Source organism: Cebidichthys violaceus, unplaced genomic scaffold, assembly GCF_023349555.1.
Source record: "Cebidichthys violaceus isolate CVI_PGR_0920_01 unplaced genomic scaffold, fCebVio1.0.p SCAF_33, whole genome shotgun sequence".
Classification (NCBI taxonomy): domain Eukaryota; kingdom Metazoa; phylum Chordata; class Actinopteri; order Perciformes; family Stichaeidae; genus Cebidichthys; species Cebidichthys violaceus.
Genome location: NW_027176517.1, coordinates 1,920,577 through 1,943,216, shown reverse-complemented (window position 1 = coordinate 1,943,216; position 22,640 = coordinate 1,920,577). Strand labels below are relative to the sequence as shown.

The window sequence follows — 22,640 nt, the reverse complement described above, 5'->3', positions numbered from 1 at the left end:
CAAACACAATGTGGGCCTTCCGCCTGCACCACCTGTCCACAGGAAGCATTGCCAAGGGAGGGCGGCCATGTTCAGCAGGGTGAAGGCAGTGTGTGTGTGTGTGTGTGTGTGTGTGTGTGTGTGTGTGTGTGTGTGTGTGTGTGTGTGTGTGTGTGTGTGTGTGTGTGTGTGTCGACGCGTTTCTGGCCCCGTTCTGAACATACTGCGTTGGTTAATGCATGTGATTATTTTTTTTATGGGATACGATTTAATTATAAACATCTTTTAACTGTGGAAAATGCACTATGATCATTAAATATTATTAAACTGCTTAAAGATTAGGCTGCATGCCAGCGAATAAACGTGGATATAACAAACAACAGAAGTCATATTTTCATCCTTAAAAAAAATTACCAATACAACAATCTAAAAAGTTATAGAAAGTATTACTGGCCTCTGTAACATACAACATTACTAGATGGTTACTAATGCATCAATGCATCAGCTTCCCCTTGTAGCTACACATGTTCCATGCAGCTCTCAGCATGGTGACGGCTGTGCCGGTGGCTACCAGCTAACGGTGCTATCAGCGTGAACAGTGCAAACAACAGCAACGGAGCTGACGGAGCTGACGGAGCGCACCGTGTTAACCGGGGGGGGGAAAGAGGGGGGGGGCACCAGGCAGAGTGTTGGCCGTGTGCTAGCTGGGGTGTGCACAACTGAGAGACTCACATGCACAAAAATGCATGCACAGCTGGGCCGGGTACACAAACAGAGTTCAGAGAAGCTCAGATTTACAACACACACACACAGAGGATGTGTGTGTGTTTGCTGCCGTATTAGTGCTCTGAATCCTGTTTATATCTATATATATATATATATATATATATATATATATATATATATATATATATAAGAGAGAGAGAGAGCCTTTTACACTGTTTAAATCAAACCATTCTGTGTGCTAACAACTCAATGGCATCTGACAAATGATCCCACTGCTTCTTTTTAAGGGGTCGTGATCCAAATACTGTATGTTGGCAACCAGGGGTGCACTGGCCATCTGGCAGACCGGGCCATTTCACGGTGGGCCAACGTGCACAACTTGTTTTTTCATAATTATAATAATAATAATAGTAGGGTAGCCTAAATTGGCACATTGTTGTTTTTGTTTGGTCTTTTATTTAACCGACACTCGGCTGGTGGTGATGTTAGGGAAACATGCCTTTCTGTCTATATCATTGTAATCTCCACATGCTCTATATGTGTGTGTGTGTGTGTGTGTGTGTGTGTGTGTGTGTGTGCACGCTCAGCTGAGAGCTTGTGTTCTGTTAAGATAAAGGGCGGAGAGTTGTCTTCAGTGCTTATGCTTTAAATTATTGAGAAATGATTGAGACATCCAAAAATAATACATAAGTGATGAAGTTCAACGTTGTACTTGTACTCTACTTACTTCAGTCCTTCAGTCAGTCCTCTTAGGGACTGTCCACCACTGTAGATGCAGACCTGATGAACCTGCTAAAGAAAGGGGGGGGTGGGGGGGTCGTCTTTGAACGTGGAGAAAGTTCAACAGCTCAGACAGCTTGGCTTTGATAGCGTCCACATCTGATGAAGCTGATGTACCTTTGCGAAAAAGGTGCAACAGAATTGATAATAGTAATGACTCAGCTGCTGGTTCGGGGGATTGCAGCCCCTAAAGTTGACTCTGTGGTGAAACCCATTTCATTTCCTCCTCCTCCCTGCAGGACGAACCATTTGGCCCATCGGGGGTTTAAGATAAGACGGGGCTAGCTTATCGCAGTCGACGATAACTGAGGAAACGAACGACAGCGGGGATTTGCGAACACTCTTTCTCTACCTGCCCCCCCATCCCTCCCCCAATCTCTCTCCTGCCCCCCCCCCCCCATCCTCCTTGCGTATTGGTCTTTTTCCACAGAACGTGCTGCGGCTTTGAACTAGCGCTGCAAAGCACAACTGAGGAGACACCGTGTCCCATTTGAAGAGGTCATTTATTTGCGTGGCGTGGAATAAGGTGGAGATTAATAGCCACACTACATGTATCTGAGCAAGAGATTCGTCAAAGGCTTTGTCTGAACACTGCAGTGTCAGCAGAAAGGTCAGCGGTTACCACATATCCATTTAACATCATTATGTTTACTTCCCACACGTTCTGCTTAATATTGTGTGAATCAGTGTCTTGTTTCGAGATTATATAACAGACATTCAGATTGATGTCTTTTGCACAAACCCCCCCCCCCCCCCTGTGGACAGCAGTTTGGATTCTCAGGGATTTACACTTTGTATCATTCAAACATCTGGCTGTTTGCGCTTTCCTCATTACTCCTGGTTTAATGTGATGTATACCCTTTCAAAAGGCCACACTCCCTACATCCATCATCGGCAGCCAAGGTTGTTCAACGCCTTGTGATTACAGCAGTCAAGCTTTTATTTTGAAGAGAGAGAGAAGTGCGACGTTTGACCGATAGTGCCGCTGCATAAATTCACGGACTGTTTATGTTCTCCTCTCGCAATGCAATCTGACAAAAAACAATCCCTCGGTCGAGACAATGAATCACGCTCCCGTCTGCGCGGCTCCTTCGTGGTGTGAGGAGGTACGCTTCTTCAGAGAAAGCATCGGGATGAAGAAGCTCAAAACGTTCTCTAAAAAGCCAGACGGCTCTCTGAGGGACTTCTTATTCCGTCTCATGTAAGCATGACCGTGTGAGTCATTTTGGGGCGGTGCCAGTCGCTCCTGAAGCCTCATCTGTTATAATTACAGCTGTGATATCCGTTTGTGTCTTCATAACTGCCTGTTGATGCAGCCGTATGCAGATGTGTGATGAAGGGAAAGCAGTGTTGCATTAATCTAGTCTGTGGCCTAATATCAGAGTTGTACTTATTTTAAACATCAAAGATGGTTATGGTCTTCAAACAGTGTCTTTGATTTTGAAAGGAAATATTGAATTAGTTCTTGTTACCGATGCTGAAACAGGTTATTTCTCTGTTGGTGGTTCTCTTATATGTTTAGCTAATTTGGATTAATAACAGATTCATAAATTAACGTTAATAACACCCCACACACACACATGAACTGGCTTACATAACCCTGCTGTTATTTTAATTAGGATATGTAAGTGTATGAGCGATCACATTGATTTTATGAATATTACTCTCTAGACATATAGAAGAGTAAACTGAGTTTAACTGACTTCTTGTAACAAAACATCTTACGACCATGTTTTTCATAACTTACATATGTCTTGTGTTTTAAATGGGGGGGTTGTATAAAAATAGTTTTCTCCAAACATAGATATTTGGTTAATATTTGGATCCACCTCGAAACTGAAAATAGTGAAAACGTGTGCTCCTCCTAAAGGAACAGCGTTTCCTCATCAAACATATCTCTGAAAATAATGTCATGACTGGAGGTTCACAGGCAGTTATTGCACACAACAAAACAAATGCTCAATCAATACCTGTGTCCATCTTTGAAATGTATTCACGTAAACACACGTTACATATCGGCGGACATTTAGTCTGTGGTGAATCGGCGGTGAGGCAGTGGTACCATGCACACCTCTGTTCTTAATCAAAACACGTGATTCTCAGGCTAAAGTGTGAACTGTTTTGCTAAATGTCAGACACACAAAGCACATGGAAGTCATAGGATGCTCCCTCTGTTAAGCTGAGTGTGGAACTACAAGTCTAGCAAAAGGACACTTGGCATGGAATTGTTGGAAGTACCTTCATTCATAACCTTGTATATGAATCAAGGCAATCAGTTCAAAGAGCTTACCTTTGGACAAATGTTCTACAAAGAGCACTCGACAGAATGCGTGCCGGTTGGTCCTTTATCCTTTGGTTCATTGAGTTTTGCACCAGTTCAGCTTACCATGCTGCCGTTTATATATATATATATATATATATATATATATATATATATATATTTCTATATATTTCTATATATATATATATATATTTATCCTTCTTACAGTGTATATGTTAGGTTTGTACATGGAAGAGGAAAGTCACAGTAGCTTAAAGCTGTAAGAGGGAGATAGTGAGGGAGAAAGTCCTGCCTTACCAGCTCACAACGCGTTATTAAAATCCACTCCCTCCCTGCTTCTTGCCTCGTTTTATCCAAACCTCCTTTTTTTCCACACAACTCGTCAAATATGGACAATTGGTCGGCGGCCCTCTGCGTCTGAGGCACCAAGGCACCCTTTAGAGTCTTCATGGGATGCAGCAGGCTTTCAGCTAACTCCTCTTATTAACCGTCACGACGACGCACATAGTGCAGCGAGCGAGAACGTCCACCCAGGGTGGTTGGACGGGTCGGACACAGGACTCACCCGGGACAGCGGTCCCTTATGAAACCAAGTCAATGTTGACTTATGAGATAAGAAAAGATAATCCTTTATTAGTCCCACAGCCGGGACAATCGCAGGATTACAGCAGCAAAATGGACAGTGCACGAACAAGAGAATTAAAGCAAAACACGTGTAATAAATACACAGTAAAGGTATAATAAATAAGTAAAACCTGATATAATCCTACTGAATGGTTGGGTTTGCATAATTGCATAAAAGTTATAAGAATATCAGTTTTGTTACTGGTTTATGTACTTTACTAACGGCGTGCAAACGTACTTACTCTAACCTAAACCACGATTCTTTTGGTTCTAACCAAGCAAACCTAATAACTAAGTCAATCTGTGTTGGAGCTTTATTTTCAAAAGACACTGTTTGCGTGTAATGAGCGGAAGCTGTGGAGCGGTGCCTAAGAGAGCCACCGAGCCACCGATCAACCGTCGCTATGTGTCCAGTCAGGAGTGAGCATGTGTTGCTTCACGTCCAGATGTTTGCGTGGTTGAGGTCGGACATGGTTGTCGGAGGGGAAGAGGACGCCGGCGGACAGTCTTTGGTTCACACTGCTTTCATCTTTATGACAGTTGTGCTCCCGCTTTGTCTCTCTCTCCGTACAGAAGACACGTCTTCTTGGAGCGAATGAGGCTGTCTCTCGTCCCACCTTGTGCTTCGTTCATTTCGATGTGTATCTTTGCCGCGATGGGCTATTAAGGAAAACATCTGTCGGCTGTGTAGCAGCAGCACACATATCCGTCCCAGGTGACAGTCGTAGTTTCAGACGATACCAGGTTTTAGTCTGGATGTTTTGTCCTGTTCTCTCACTAGAGTTCTCTCTGTTTCTCATTCTCTCTCTTTCTTCCTCCATCAATTCACTTTGGTTTAGTTTGGGCTGCGTCGGCACGGTCGAGGGATTCCTTACATTGCAAAAGCACTGAGCGACATAATGAATTAAATTCTCTCCTCTCTCTCTCTTTCTCTCTATCTCTCTTTCTCTCTATCTCTCTCTCTCTATCTCTCTCTCTCTATCTCTCTCTCTCTATCTCTCTCTCTCTCCTCTGGCAATTTATTCTGCTTACGCACTCAGCTTTAGGCAAATGATGTCCCTATATGATGTCCTATATGATGTCCCTATATGATGTCCCTATATGATGTCCTATATGATGTCCCTATATGATGTCCCTTTATGATGTCCCTATATGATGTCCCTTTATGATGTCCCTATATGATGTCCCTATACGATGTCTCTATACAATGTCCCTATATGATGTCCTATATGATGTCCCTATACGATGTCCCTATACGATGTCCCTATACGATGTCCCTATACGATGTCCTATATGATGTCCTATATGATGTCCTATATGATGTCCTATATGATGTCCCTATATGATGTCCCTATACGATGTCTCTATACAATGTCCCTATATGATGTCCCTATATGATGTCCCTATATGATGTCCTATATGATGTCCCTATACGATGTCCCTATACGATGTCCCTATATGATGTCCTATATGATGTCCCTATATGATGTCCCTATACGATGTCCCTATATGATGTCCTATATGATGTCCTATATGATGTCCCTATATGATGTCCCTATACGATGTCCCTATGTAATGTCCTATATGATGTCCCTATGTGATGTCCTATATGATGTCCCTATATGATGTCCCTATATGATGTCCCTATACGATGTCCCTATATGATGTCCTATATGATGTCCTATATGATGTCCCTATATGATGTCCCTATACGATGTCCCTATGTGATGTCCTATATGATGTCCCTATATGATGTCCCTATATGATGTTCCTATATGATGTCCCTATACGATGTCCCTATACGATGTCCCTATATGATGTCCCTATATGATGTCCCTATAAAGCAGCAAATATTCCTTCGCTCTTAACCGAACGCCTCTGTTGTTGTTGTTGTTGTTGTTGTTGTGTTTTTTTTCCAGGGAGTTTGGGAGATGGAAGGTGAACAACTTGGCAGTGGAAAGGAGAGATTTCTTAGAGTCTTCGTTACCTCTGACTCCGGAGTTCATCAGGAACATCCGAATGTTGGGCCGCAGGCCCACCACCCAGATGATAACTGACAACCTGATCCGGAAGTATGGGACTCACTTCCTGTTGTCGGCTACGCTGGGAGGTAAACAGAGAACAGCTGTTGTTGTATCAGCCTGTCACCACCTTACAGGAAGTATGACAAAAAGATTGAATCTTCAGTTATCGGGTCTGGATGAAGTCAGCTGATCGCTCATGTAGAACACATAGAACTGAAGGAGAAGGGTTGTTGTTGTGGCGACTCTTGCAGTTTACGCAGAATGGGGGAAATGTGTTTTTAGGAATAACTTTTCTCCATTACGGTATAGAACAAACTTATTACCCCTCTCTCAGATGATGTAGGCTTTAGTAAAGTATGCGTGTTGATAAAAGCTTTTAGAGTTTGCTCCCTCAGGCGTTGCGTATGGAAAACAGATGGACATGGCACAATAACTCAGTCACAGTAAGTAACTGAATAACACATCGCAGAGAAATAGTATGCCACCGGCGGCACAGAAATGGCTCTTCAGAGATGTACCGTGTGAATGCATGTAAACGCCTGTGTACTGCCGGTCACAGTCAGCCCACTGTTGGTTTTCTGCGGTTTGATGACGAGCATTAATGGTCCTCCGAGTGAAGAACAAGAACAGAACTCAAGAAGTCTGAGCAAGTCTTGCGAAACCAATTTGCTTTGACAGAGCAACACTTGTCAATGATGTCGGCCCTGATTCCTCGCTTAGAAAAGGTCACCGTTGTGAGCGGCTGCATTCGATGCAACGCCACCGACGGCGAACTGAGCCGATGCAGCCCATAACTCTGGCTCCCGGCCAGCACTTAGTGGTATGAAGAGAGGAGAATGAGGAGTTTGCCTTGGATCGCTGCCAGAGATACGCCTCTGTGGTTCTGAACGGATCGCCTCCGTGTTCAGACACATATGGACCTAATGAAATTAATAAATAGATTGCGATATCAAGAGGGTGCCCTTCAGCAGCTGAGCAAGAAAAGCAGTGGGCAGGAGAAAGGGGCCCTGAGACATTAACGCTGCATTATGATGAGGTCTTAGGGGACTCTTAGGAACCGTGGCCCCTAGACCGAGGAAGGGCTGATTGCCGTGATCCGTTGATATACAGGGCGGCATAAACTAATCGTGGTCAAGTGTCTTTGTTCTTCAGAGGCCCCTTGGTGCTCCTTTTCTCTTCACCACCTGGAATATAGTGTGTGTGTCTGTGTGTGTGTGTGTGTGTGTGTGTGTGTGTGTGTGTGTGTGTGTGTGTGTCTGTGTGTGTGTGTGTGTGTGTGTGTGTGTGTGTGTGTGTGTGTGTGTGTGTGTCTGTGTGTGTGTGTGTGTGTGTCTGTGTGTGTGCGGCGGGTTTTAAAATTACTGTAAAAGTAATTGGCATGAATTCCAAACAAAACAGTCATCATGAGCTGTCGTGAAAAGAGTTGCCAAGATGCAGACACTCGACTCTCATTAGCAGAAAGTGCGAGTGAAGAAGCCCAGTGTAGTTGGCACACTGTTTGATTGACAGGTGATTTGCGGCAGGTCCACATGAAAACCTGAATGTCCTTCTTTAATCGTCGTGTTTCTTTGCAGGAGAAGAGGCCTTAACGATATTTGTGGACAAGAGGAAACTGAGTAAGAAGGCAGAGGTGAGCGATTACTCCAGTAACTCCTCCACCGTGACCCTGGAGGCTCTGCACCAGCTGGCCGCCTCCTACTTCATCGACAGGGAGAGCACCCTGCGCAAGCTGCACCACATCCAGATCGCCTCCACCGCCATCAAGGTAACGCCTCCGTGTCTCTGCTGCCGACTTCTTTGGGCACGTCCGCAGACTAACGCCTTAATTATCAAAGATTCAATCCTTTTTTTTAATCTTCCGTCATCCCAAACCCAAGTCAATATCTTTGCATAATCAAAGCAGCTACTTTAGGCGTCGTTGGTGTAATGTAGTAAAGCAGAGAACAAGCGCTCGATGCTAAGAAGCCAGGTATCGCAGACATGAGACCTTGTGTTCCTGTCTCTTTTGTATCCTTTGTTCCAAAGCTGCAGACCGGCTATGAGTGTCAACATGAGCCGGCATAAAATCACGGTACATGATTTCTGGGTTTTAAGGATTTGAGATTTTCCTCTCGCTGCCAACTGGAGTCGCTAACATGGGAATCTGCCCAGAGAAGCTTCGAATGAAACTCATCTTTGAATGGAAGCGAATCACAATCACCAGTTACTATATGATGTGATATTGTTTCCCCCATACCGCAATTATATGTGAAGCATTGGTAAATTCATAAATAGAAGAGTAGGGGGAACAACCATGCACCACAGATAGATAGATAGATAGATAGATAGATAGATAGATAGATAGATAGATAGATAGATAGATAGATAGATAGATAGATAGATAGATAGATAGATAGATAGATAGATAATAGATAGATAGATGGATAGATAATAGATAGATAGATAGATAGATAGATAGATAGATAGATAGATAATAGATAGATAGATAGATAGATAGATAGATAGATAGATAGATAGATAGATAGATAGATAGATAGATGGATGGATGGATGGATGGATAGATAGATAGGTAGACAATAGATAGATAGATAGATAGATAGATAGATAGATAGATAGATAGATAGATAGATAGACAATAGATAGATAGATAGATAATAGATAGATAGATAGATAGATAGATAGATAGATAGATAGATAGATAGATAGATAGATAGATAGATAATAGATAGATAGATGGATAGATAATAGATAGATAGATAGATAGATAGATAGATAGATAGATAGATAGATAGATAGATAGGTAGACAATAGATAGATAGATAGATAGGTAGACAATAGATAGATAGATAGATAGGTAGACAATAGATAGATAGATAGATAGATAGATAGATAGATAGATAGATAGATAGATAGATAGATAGATAGATAGATAGATAGACAATAGATAGATAGATAGATAATAGATAGATAGATAGATAGATAGATAGATAGATAGATAGATAGACAATAGATAGATAGATAGATAATAGATAGATAGATAGATAGATAGATAGATAGATAGATAGATAGATAGATAGATAGATAGATAATAGATAGATAGATAGATAGACGATAGATAGATAGATAGATAGATAGATAGATAGATAGATAGGTAGGTAGATAATAGATAGATAGATAGATAATAGATAGATAGATAGATAATAGATAGATAGATAGATAGATAGATAGATAGACAATAGATAGATAGATAGATAGATAGATAGATAGATAGATAGACAATAGATAGATAGATAGATAGATAGATAGATAGGTAATAGAGAGAGAGAGAGAGAGAGAGAGAGAGAGAGATAATAGAGAGAGAGAGATAGACAGACAGACAGACAGACAGACAGACAGACAGACAGACAGACAGACAGATAGTAACTTTATTGATCCTGTGAGGGGAAATTATTTTGCAAGCAGCTACAGGATACAGAAAAAGTAGCAGATTCAAATTTTTACTTCATTTTGAATATTAAATGCGTTTGTTGCTTTCAGGTGTCATATACAAAGCAGAAAGCGTCATCTGTCAAAGCAATGTGTGACTGATTCCCATGTTTTGATACAATGAAAATGCCAATACGATGGGGAGATGATGGTTTTTATCACCCAGCTTGTGATGAGACATGATCTCCAGCTAACCCCGAGCACATGGCGTCTGGAGGAAGCCGGGTGATGAGTGCGTACGGTGAGAGGAAGATAAATGAATCTGGTGAGAAACAGCTGGTGACAGGTTCCTGCCTCCAGTCGTCACCTTCAGGCAGCACGGGGTTAATAGGGCCACGGAGCGCAGGGTGACCCTCGTTTCTGCCTTTCCTTCATTCCTCTGGAAAAACACCTTGTGAAGTGTAGCTTCCTCTGCTGTAGCGGAGCATGAATCAGACTCCCTGTGCTTATATCAAAGCTCTGTCCTCTCGCTACATTGTGTTCAGGGAGGGGTAGGGATTTCTTTTGCTGCTAAGGTGGGAGCATCAGAGGTGCAGAGGCAGATACTTTTGTCTGTTTCATTTCTTGGGAATTAAGTTGTGTTTTTTTTTTTTTTTCTTTTCTGTAGCTACAGAGAGGAAGGAGAATAAGAGAGAGCGAGAGTGTGCTTTCATGCTCCAGAGGTAGTCATCTGGCGTGACTGACGGGTAGGAAGTAGAAAGAGCTGTGATTCACCTCCGTCGCTGACGGAGAGCGAGTCAAAGCGGCGACGTATTCCTCCACACTTGTGCATCATTTCCACAGGGCGGTGACCCACACGGCACCGGGACAGACACAACTAAGCGCTCCTCTGCATGAATTCAAAATATCAAACAAGGTAAGGAATGAATGAGAGAGGGCTGGCGAGGCGAAGACCCCCCCCCCCCTGCTGTGTCCATGCAAAGGGGAAATTGAAGCTCATTTTGGGGGGGAACAGCCTGTTACCCTCGTGGTGTGCTGAGGATTGGCTGCGGAAATTTGGGCTCTCTTAAAGAAGTCCCGGCTCACAGCAAACTGTGTTCAGGGCGGCTTGTTTGCACAGTGAGTAATGACTCCAGTTGCTGCAGAGCGTCAGGGATCATTTTTGCTACGATTGGAGAATTTCATAGACTGAATCGATTGCGATATCCCCACCTGACTCCGGCCATGTTTGCCCATCTGTCTGCACACGGCGATGATTGCATTGCGTTCTCATTATGGTAGAGAGACACATTTTGGTGTCTCCCGACTGACTCGATCAATTATTGTCTGGACTATCACAGAGTAGATCACAATGAAACCAAGCTTCAGTTTTACTGGCAGAGCAATAAAAACACCTCCGCATATCCTCATAAACTAAAGGCAAGACTCAAAGCTGCTTTAAACGTTGAATCAGACGACAGCGTGGGTTGCTTGTAGTGATTATCGGCAACTTTGTTTTTGTCTGGTGTGGGCGTGGCCTCCCTCACGCTCACCTGTTCATCAAGCTCATCAGGCTCACCTGCTCCTCATCCTCTCATCAGCAGGCAGCATATCTACCCCGGCTCTTCAGCCGCCGGCCGGTCAGCGGTGAACGCACAGTGATTCAGTCTGTTTCAGAGCATGTTGTGAAGCGCTCTAAGTAGTGGAGGTTCACTATGTTTTAAAATATAAACCCTGGATGGATATCAGTTCTGTAATTGAACGTTACTGCTTTTTATGTGTCGTCAGTGACAGCATGTGTTTTGCCGTCACATTGAAGTATTCCACAGCATCAAGTCACCTTCAGCTCAAAATGAAATATATATATATATATATATATATCTAGCTGTGACAGTTGATGTTAGCTGTCACTGATGGAACATAATTCCTATAATATTGGAGATTAGCAGCAGCAGCAGAATGAAGTTTGAAAGTGAGTTGGCTGCATATAGTCTGAACATGTTTTAACAGCGCTGCAGTGGACGTGTTTAAAGCTAGTACACGTGTTGAAGAAGATGAAATAAAACCACTGAATTATGTTTTTATATTAAATATGTCTCAAATTATAAATCTGCTCTATGTAGCCTTAACACCTTTTTTATTTAAGTGCAAATCAAACCTCATTACCGGATCAGCGAGCTTGCAATCAACCCTCTGTCTTTAATCTATAAATATTTATTATAATCTTCGACTGTATGTTTCATCTTCAGTCGCTGGGCTCTGTGCTGAAAGCTGAACAAATGTATTTAAAATGCGATGTAGGCCACAGTCACTGAATCGTCCTTTAAGGAAATGAAGTCTGATTGAAGATGTAGTAAAGGACAACACCGGGTGACTTGGTGACATTCCCCCGCTCTGAGGCCCTTGTTTAAAGATGTCCATATATAGCTTACATACATTCATATCTCTGTATTGACTGAATTATGATGGAGGCTCTGCCTGTTTGTTTAGCTTGTTGCCATGGTGAATCGTGGTATCTGAGCTCTCTCTTGACTCATTGAACAAACTCTGATCAGATGTTCTGGAACCGTCAGCTCGGCGTTTCTCGGGGTTAGTCTCCTCCAGAGGTTTAGGGTGAAGCTCAGAGTTTGTTAAACCGGGCCCTGCTATGACTCTCTGGTCATTACATTTTAAACCTCGTTCATCTCGTTAGTTTTGGCCCACATGTGTTTTCACCAAACGTACTGTACCTGACCAGGTGTGACCTGTGTGCTGTGACAGGCTGGTGAACAAAACAACTCACAATCTAAAGCGTTAGCGTCGTCTCAGGAGCCGGTGGAGATCAAATCAGAGCTAAAAGGAGATTAGATGTTGGACGTCCATTCATCAAGTGGACACAAACAGACTAACGCTGTTGTTGCTGTATAACTGCTGGATGTTGGCAATTCTTTTGTCCATGAAGTTGGAGCCCGTCTCAACTCCCTCTGGAAGGTTTTTTGTTGTTGTTGTCTTCCAGTCTGTGTGAAAGGTTTGTGGTAATCCAGAATATTTAGAATGTCTCATCCGCTGTACGTGGCAGTGATCCAAACCTTCTTCTTCTTCTCTTGCTCCCACTCTGCTGTTCCAATGAGTCGGTGGCATACTTTAAACACTGCGCTACCTGGACCCGAAGCCCACATCATGAAACAATAATGAAAACGTACCAAAGAAAGGCAGAAATCCTCCAGCTTCATTCCTTTACACAGCCGTGTGCCAAGATACAGGTGGCCAATAATGTCCTATTAAGTATTTTTAATATACCAGAATGTATCTACAGTGAATAGCAGCTGCTATGCAAAGCGGAAATTGAATGCTCTGCTCATCAGTCAATGTTTTGCCGTATGGCATATCATATGGCATATCAAATAATTCCTTTAAAAAGATTCACCATTCACCAGGGCTGTGTCTCATTTCCTCACGTTCATATCGGCATTAAAATCCCTTATGAGGGAAACAAGGGATTTATAATGCGACACCAATATCATTGTCGAGGAATTGCACTCAAATTATCTCCATTTTCCTTTTCTCATTCGCAGGATATTTGTTCTTCCTCTCATAAACCCCTTTCCTCCGGATTAGGCGTGGTATTAAAAAGCCCCCCCCCCCCCCGGAGCACCGGCCTCGTACGAGTTCCCGAGCTTTTCCGCCCTCTGATTGTGTTACTGATCGACTGACCCTCCATTGTCTCGCCTCATCCATCTGTCACTTTACACCAACTGTCCTCTGACAAGCCCGACCGGGACAAATCGCTGAACAAAATGCGGTGTCCCAGAACCACAAAGAGAGAAAAATGAGAACGGGTTAGACGCTCGCCGCTGTCGTCGTGGCAAGAAAAAAAGGAGAGCGTTTGAAATAAGATCTCTTCTTGCAAATGAAGTGAAAGAGGCTGCTTTGCTGGAGCTGCTTTGTGGCAGAAGGTCAATCGAAATGTCTTCAATCAGTGACTAGAGGAAAAAGGGGAAACCGTGCAGCATCCTCGCAGATAAATGAGTTCAGGGAACAACTCCTGCAGCTCAGAGGGATCCGAACGAGCGTTCTGTTTCTGTTCGGTCCGTTCTGTAGATGCCGGTTATGTTGCATGAGGCACATTTTAGACACCCTCAAACTAACACGATCATACGAATCGTCCTTCTTTCTTTGTCGTTGCCCAGGTGACGGAGACCCGCACAGGTCCTCTTGGATGTAGTAACTATGACAACCTTGACTCCGTCAGCTCCGTGCTGGTTCAGAGCCCTGAAAATAAAGTCCAGCTGCAAGGTTCGTCTGATTTTCACCACGTTTTTTGTGGTTTTCATGATGTGTTTTTAAAAAGTATATGCACGTGGGATGATCTTCAGCTTTACAGATGTTATGAAGTAAATTTATAAGCTCAGCCCTGATGCACGGCTGCAGTGATCACACCGCCGCTGTCTCGGTTCACAGGCTTGCAGGTGATCCTTCCGGACTACTTGAGAGAGAGCTTTGTGCAGGCTGCCCTGAGCTACATCGCCTGCAATGGAGAGGGTGAATTTGTCTGCAAGGACAACGACTGCTGGTGCCATTGTGAACCCAAGTTCCCAGAGTGCAACTGCCCCTACATGGACATCCAGGCCATGGAGGAGAGCCTGCAGAGGATCACAGAGACGTGGGGGATGCTCTACAAAGAGTTTGAGGAATCCGGTAGGGAAGCCGTCCAGAAAGTTTTGGGATTTTTTTTGCACTTTTTCCACGTTGCGTGCCTCAGACTTAATGCAGAGAAATCAAACTTTTACAATATAAATCATTAGAGGGAGGAAGGATGAATTCCATTGCTTTATCTGCACCGTTAAATCTGAGCGAGGTTTGTATATACATGCTCCTCCCTATTCCATGATTTATAGACGGTCTATAATCGCTGGTTATGACTCCTGTCCTGGAACACTATCTGCAGAAAGGAAATTAACAGCACAACGGGACGGGATTTCTTCAAAATCAACAGCGTTCGGAGGTTTACAATGCCGAGAGCAGATTAATCAGCTGTAAAAGCCATTCATTGCCAGAGCAGCGTTTCACATCACCGGGGAAACAGAGCTTCAGCAGAAGCTCTTAGCATAATGTTTGGTTATTATTGCTGCACTCGGTCACCCTGTCTTGGTCATTATTACTCAGGTGAAATCAAAATGGCTGTCTTTTTTCTTTTTTTTTTAAATTTTCTCCACTCCTCAGATTTGGCTGAAATATCTCTAAGTGCAATTACTTTTAAAGTTGATGTGTTAATAGCTAGGTGTGAAGTGAGGGCGGGAGCGTGCCCAGAATCATGAATGTGTCCTTCAGCGTAGGCTACCTCACACTTCATCGGTAGGGGAAGAAGCCGGGAAAACGGTCTCACCGTGAGATGAAAAAGGGGATTCCTCACTAACGCCACTGCTGTTGTTGACCTTCAACCAGATGATGGAGTCACAAATCCAAACGGTGTTCTGTTGATTCAGGCAGGACGTAGCTAAATGTTACAATGTGTGGCTTTAACGTTAATTCACGTATTCAGGAGAAGACGATGAATGTGACAAAAACACATCAAACAACATATTGAAACATATTAAACTCATTATGTAACATAATGGTGCAATGTAAAAAGGAGAAAAGTCGATGAAGGATGTTCAGCTTTAAGAAGATAAATGACGATGTTCATGATACTTTTACCAACGGGATCAGTACAGATTGTTGCAGTAGTAATACTGTATCATTTTAAACAATAACATGTTCTGGTTGAATTCATTTTATACATTTTATATAAAACCAAAGATGCCGTTAAACATGTTGCTCTCTGCTTCACAGTGGCCCTGTCGTGTCCTTCATTATCTTCAGTGTCAGTCTGGAGGTTTCCTTCTTGCTTTACCGAACACGATCAAAATGTTGTGAGCTGACTTTTCAAAGCTCCACATGCCAGATGCTCTGTCCAAATGTAAGGTACCAAATAGAACAGGCTGCCAAAGTATGTCCAATTTCAAAGGCCCCTTCACAAAGCCACTGAAAAATACAGCCATCCTCCGACTGAGAGGGAGGAAACCACTGCAGCATCCTGTGTGTTTACAGCAGCCCACAACCCAATGAGCGCTGGTCAGTTTAATGGAGCGCTGAGGAGCAATCACGTGACCGCGTTGTATTTATGAGCCGGTATATCATTGGCTTGTAAATATGTCATATGATGACATTAATAATTGAGGCCGAGCATGAACGTAAAATGAGTTCCAAAACACGTTGTAAACCAGGACAGGAAGTTCAGGAAGACATATTTACACATATGTAGAAGTAAAAAAGACCCGATCTTTGAATCGCTGGTAGAGACGATGGCGGATGCTAACGATCCTCTTGGAGGTGAACCTGGCAGCGCTGTGTTGCTGATGAAACGTTAAGATGTCCCCGTGTGTCTCGTCTGTGGTTTCAGATGAGTTCAAGGGGTTCTACGCGAGGCTCCCCCAGAACTATTTCCTGAACGTGTCGGGCATCCAGCACCTGTGGTCGATGGACAACTTGTTCCAGTGGCGATACGAGCAGCTGGAGAACAGCATGCGGGTCCTTGCCGGCCGAGCCCAGAGAGTCGTCTTCAAGCTCTTCAGTCTCAGTAAAAGATGCCATCGACAGCCCCAAGTGCGCCTACCGAGAGAACGGTGAGCCCAGCATGTGGATGTTAAGTCCTGTGTAACCCGACTGCAGAACGCCGTTCTACATTTAAGCTGTGCCTCTTTTCCATGTAGATATCTCTTAATCCTTCCATTTCTGGTGATGGATACATCCACGAGGTTCTGGGATTTGTTTGCTCAAAGCTACTGTACATTGAGTCACAGCGTGCGGTTCTCTCTAAAGATTAATCCAATGGCGTACAGTGCAGCGCTTTTTTTTCCTGCATGCAGTGAAATCCCAATAAAACAAGCCAGACATCTACTGCAAGAGAACCGTAAGCCCCGTTTTCATACGCCTACATTAGTTTTAATTCTGCGGATCAACACGAGTGACCTTTATACCTGGCTTACTTTGCTTGTGTCGGCTGCGCTAACAGAAAAACTTCAACTTTTAAAAAGTCTCTGCTCCATCAAAAATGCATTGGGCTTCATGAAATCTTCATGAAATCATGAAATCTTCATTTCATTTCATTGGACTTCATCCCCATGACATCCCTCTGAACCCCGCATTGGTTTCCAGGCCACAAAGAGAAGAATTCTGCTTCCCTCAGCCTTTGCTTGCTGAGAGAGGACGATCCGTTCAGGTGGCCTGACAGTGAAAAAGCACACACACACACACACACACACACACACACACACACACACACACACACACACACACACACACACACACACACACACACACACAGGTCATTTTAAGTGTCTGACCAATGCCGGTGAGGACAGCTTCCGAATTTCAAGTTAGTGTTTTAAGACCGACTAAGATGCACATTCACTCAGGCTGCCTTCCCCCCCGTCAGAGGGGTTGATTGTCGAAGGTGATGAATCTGACCATTACTGTCAGTCACGCTGCTCTCAGATGGACTGAGCTTTCACAGTAATGGCGCGATGCTAGAGAGCACAACACATAAATCAACCGGCAGATTAATCTATACAGTGCATTCTGTCCAACGTCCGGTCTCTCCCTCTCTCGATTTCTTTTCTTCTTCTTCTTCTTCTTCTTCTTCTTCTTTCTCGTCACTGTCTTCAGCACTAATCTCGTGTCGTCCCCTCCACAACATTGCCAACAGACGCATTAATCACTGATCTATGCGGCTGATATTCCCGCCCACTCGCCAGGAAAAGGAGCGGCAGCGTCATCGCCCTCATCCAGGGAGTGTTTATCTACGTTATTACCGGCGCATCAACGAGGAGAGCCTTCCCTTTCTTCCCTCTCTTCACAGAAATGTGGAAGGAGAATGGGATGTTTGTCAGTTTTTTTTTGCCTGGGAGAGAGACGGAAGCTCTTGGAAAGCCCCTCACTCTTCCTTTAACGTCCTGTTTGAGGCACTTGAGATAGATGAGAGCGATGTGATTGATTTTGCGTCCTGGGGCCTACTTTTTTTTTCTATTCTGTTCTGACAATTATGAGCGAATAATCCAGTCAAAGCAGCAGTCGGCTTGTCTTTTATTAGGCGGGTAATGATAAGACCGCACAGCACACTTGCTCAAACTTTTGGCATTAGGCATAATGATGCACATTGTCATTCAAGTGCTCCTTTCAGTGCTCCTGCTTTTATCTGCTGAGAACATTCCTTTCTTGCGCCTCGGCTTTAAACAGAAAAGGTGCCGGCGAGTCCTCTCGTCTTTGTTCCACTACTAAGAGAGTGCAATTAAGATTTGACTCTAGAAATGTTGAATAGTTTTTTAATTAACTTGTCAAGGGATTCAGTAGATCAGACCAATTTCATCTTTGCAGCCTCACACTGTTTCAATTACAGTACAGTACATTAATTCACACCGAGGACAAACGGCCAGAAGGCGTGGAAGTGATGACTCTGGTGTTTTCTCCATTTACATCGTCCACATTTATTACATTTTGATTTACAAATTGACTGGCTGGGCACATTTTCTGTGAGTAGCATGCATACTGTACCTCTGACAGCAGATGAATATGAGTCTGACAAGAAAGTGATTTGTAGTCAAAGCAGTTTAACTATTCCTTCGTTATTATTTTCACCATCTAATGGAATGCAAGGCAGAAGCAAACAAATGTGAAAACATTTTATATACAAGAATATAAAAGGACAGAAAGGTACATTCTAATATGATAACAGTACGTTGAGGTGTAGCTCCGCTTGGCCAATATGACGCCTGCTCCTTTTTTAAAGCGGCGCAGAAGTTGGAACACGTTGTGATCCAAGCGGGAGGAGGAGTTGCAGGAAGGCTGTGCTCACTCACACCAGGGACCCAGCGGTGCAGCTGCAGTCTGGTCTTGGGGACCGCTCTGCTCCGCTGAAGCTGTCGGAGGTGGAATGCCTCGCCCACAGGTGGCGCGTGATGGAAAGGAAGAGCGCTCTCGGATCATTTCCCATGACCGCTTCTTCCATTTGGGGCGTTTTGATATTCAAATCAGTGATTTTCTGAACTTGCTTCCAACTGCCAAACATACAATGGAGATTTGGAATGCAGAGGAAGGATGCCCCAAATGTAATCCGGCAAACATTTTCAGATTAGCATAAAGTTTACCACAATACACCCTCATCAAAGAAAAAGGCTTCTTTTTTTTTTTTTTTTCTGAAAGGAAAGCCGGCGGTATGTACCGTGCATCTCTTCTCTTCAGCGAGCAAAGAGGATGAGAGGCATAAAGGGATCACAGTCAAGAAAGTGCTGCAGACGGGAATCAAACTCTGGCCCGCATGGGGGAATTATACTGTATGCATGTCTGAGAGTCAGATACCCCGAGGCTGCAGCGCACTTCTAATATTTATGTCACATGCTGATCAAAGATAACTCTCTCTCTGCTGTTTCTTTGCATATGTAGCCTACACTCAATGGGAACTTTATAAGTGCACAATGCAATATGATGAATTAAATGATTGCTGCTGAAATGATGATTTATGTAACTTTGATATCAGCCTTTTGACCTCACCTCAACCATGCTTACTTGAATCCTCTCAGGCCTGTCTGCACACCTTATATCATACCGATTATGTTTTCTATTTTTATTTTTTAATGAGCAAGCTGTCTGTACACCCAGGCAGGTGTCCCAGTGCTAATAAAGCAGCTAGCTATTAAAGCAGCTCATCCTATAAGCCCCGTTCAACAACCTCTCTCTCTCTCTCTCTCTCTCTCTCTCTCTCTCTCTCTCTCTCTCTCTCTCTCTCTCTCTCTCTCTCTCTCTCTCTCTCTCTCTCTCTCTCTCTCTCTCATCCTCCCTCTGCCTCTCTGTCTTCCCTGGTGCAGGCCTCAGTCCTACTGGCTGAGTCACTTGCAGTCCCTGCTGTATTGCTCAGAGAACAACCAGCTTGGCGCGTTCTCCGAGGAGCTCCACAGCTGCAGCTGCCGGTACGACCACAGCCCCTGCCAGCTGCCGCCGCCCTGCTCTGTCGGGGAAGGCTCGGCGTGCGCGGCCTGCGCGCCGGACAACCACACCCGCTGCGGGAGCTGCAACCCGGGCTTCGCCCTGACGCAGGGGGCCTGCAGGTCCATGGTGGCGGACTCTACGGAAAACTACCTGGGATTCGAGACGGACCTCCAGGATTTGGAGCTGGGCTACCTACTGCAGAGAAGTGACCGCAGGCTGGAGGTATATTTTTCACGTTAGCCTTTTGTTTAATGTATGACCGGGAGCGGAGCTGTCTTTCAAAGCAGCATCCGGGGACAGACACACTCACTCATGGGAGTCTTGCCCTTCTGGCTACTGAGTGACTTCATAATGTCCTCGTGCTTTTCATCGTATTTATTGAGACACGTTGTGTTCATCTGAGGGAACTTGTGGCTCTTTGATTGTAATAGAAAATAGTAAACCAAACTGAATCTACTGATCTGTAGACAATGATATATGATCAGGTCGTTAATGTCAAAGATAGTTTAGATTAATTTTAATATTACACAAGCATTGTTTGACAACATAGGGTAGATGGGAATGCTTTGAAAAAACAGTTAAGTTGGACTTAAGTTGCTTAAGTTGTTGTATGTTGGAGTAATTAAGAAGATGCAAAATAAAGAAGTAAACTAATACCTATTCTGTTGCCTTTGAGGTCCCCCCCCCCCCCCCCCCCCTCCATGCATTACTTTTTTTGGTAATCTTGAGAAGCAAGACTGTGCTACATTTAATAAATCATCCAAATTAAAGACTCAGCCCAGTGTTGCCAACAAGTAGCCACCACCTACCACCAAAGTCGTCAACACTTGCTCCCTTTAGGCCTCTCTCCAAAGCCACGCCCCCAAAATTATCATTATGAGAGTAAAGATATCATAATGAACTTAAACATGTGCAGATTACGCACAGGCTGATTAGCCAGTCCGATTATTTCATTCAGACCAAATTATTGTTGTTCTTCCTTTGGCAGAGCATTTGATTCATTGATTGCTGCAAAGATGTAATGAGAACCAAACAGTTTGTTTTAGGTTATAATAATTCCAATCGTTCACTGCATGTATGCGGTGTGTTCATGGACGCGGGTACATCTATACTGTTTTCATCTTTTGTGTGTCCCACAGGTCCACGCAATATTCATCAGCAATGACATGCGACTCAACAGCTGGTTTGACCCGTCGTGGAGAAAGAGGATGCTGCTGACGCTGAAGAGCAACAAGTACAAGTCCAACATGGTCCACATGCTGCTGGGAGTATCCCTCCAGATCTGCCTTACCAAGAACAGCACCCTGGAGCCTGTCCTTACTCTCTACATCAACCCCTTTGGGGGGAGCCACTCGGAGAGCTGGTTCATCCCCGTGAATGAGAACAACTTTCCAGACTGGCAGGCCACCAAGCTGGACCTGCCCTTCGAGTGCTACAACTGGACTCTGACGCTGGGCAACAAGTGGAAGACCTTCTTTGAAACCATCCACATCTACCTTCGGAGCAGGATAAAGACTCAAGATGGGGTGAACGACAGCATATATTACGAGCCTTTAGAAGTAACGGATCCTGCTCGGAACCTGGGCTACATGAAGATCAACAGCATCCAGGTCTTTGGCTACAGCATGCACTTTGACCCAGAGGCGATCCGCGACTTGATTCTGCAGCTGGACTACCCGTACACCCAAGGGTCCCAGGACACTGCCATGCTTCAGCTCTTGGAAATACGAGACCGGGTGAACCGGCTGTCCCCTGCGGGACAACAGAGGTTGGATCTGTTCGCTTGTCTTCTGCGACACCGTCTCAAACTTACTGCCAGTGAGGTGGTTCGCATTCATGCCTCCTTACAGGCCTTCAGCTCACGTCTGCCCAATTCCATGGATTACGAGACCACCAAGTTGTGCAGTTAACAGCTGCTTGAAGGGAGAACTGGACCGGCCTGTACCGAACTCCTGGACTTCACGAGGGTCCCCATTGTGGTGCAGATGCTTACGGTCGTGCTCCGTCTCTATGGATTACCAAATTGTATGGTAAACCGGGAGAGAACGACTTGTGGACAGCTGAAGAATGTACTCATCTGGCTGTTTTGGTTTCTGTTTTGTGGCAACTACCTTCAGTGCTCGATCATAAAGAATGAGGTGGACCGGCGAGACGACGCACAATTGCTTCACAAGAACGAACTATACGACAAAGAACTATACAGTACAAACTAAAGGACATGAAGGTTGAACCATCCTGTTTCAATATGACTCTGCTCATTTATACTGTAAGTACCAATGCCAAATGAATGGACAGTTTATGGTAACAATGGTTAAGTCTGTTTGTTTGTAACTTTTATATGTTCCTTTGCTTCAGTAACAGTGCACTTTCCATGAAGACCTGAATACAGTGGTGTCAGTCAAGATTTTGTAGATAAATTGATATTAAAACATCACGTTATAACAGATTACAGCTGTCGGGATGTTTTTTTTTTTTTTGTTCTTCTCATTCTAAAATCCACTTAAGGCAAATTAGAATTGGGTTAAATGAATTGGATGAAGCGATCGTAACGTCCACAGAGTCATCTTTGGATAATTCACTTCTGCAATTACTTTAATGTGTCACAACATTCGCTGCTTACTTCACTGAACAGACATTCACCGAGGGAAATCTGCTCGGAGCACAAACATCAGACGTCAATCAATAAACTGCCCTCATTGTGGTCGGGTTACTGTAAAGACGGTGGATTCAACGGCAAGCCCTGACCTGTTAATATAGCACACTAACTATGTGTAATGTAAAGACATAATGGCGAGATGTCTACCTGAAGAGAAGAATGA

General features: G+C 44.0%; 1 protein-coding gene across 1 annotated transcript in view; it reads left to right on the top strand.

Annotated features, from left to right (window-relative positions):
• LOC137883499 (BMP/retinoic acid-inducible neural-specific protein 3-like) overlaps positions 1 to 22,267 on the top strand; it is a 41,935-nt gene extending 19,668 nt beyond the window's left edge. Inside the window, exons 3-9 of the mRNA XM_068724991.1 lie at positions 6,310 to 6,500; positions 7,989 to 8,179; positions 13,989 to 14,094; positions 14,260 to 14,496; positions 16,241 to 16,463; positions 19,701 to 20,043; positions 20,961 to 22,267. Of these exons, the coding sequence (XP_068581092.1) occupies positions 6,310 to 6,500; positions 7,989 to 8,179; positions 13,989 to 14,094; positions 14,260 to 14,496; positions 16,241 to 16,463; positions 19,701 to 20,043; positions 20,961 to 21,731 (2,062 nt within the window). The 3' untranslated portion in view covers positions 21,732 to 22,267. The remainder of the gene's footprint in view (positions 1 to 6,309; positions 6,501 to 7,988; positions 8,180 to 13,988; positions 14,095 to 14,259; positions 14,497 to 16,240; positions 16,464 to 19,700; positions 20,044 to 20,960) is intronic.
• Positions 22,268 to 22,640: the final 373 nt, after the last annotated feature.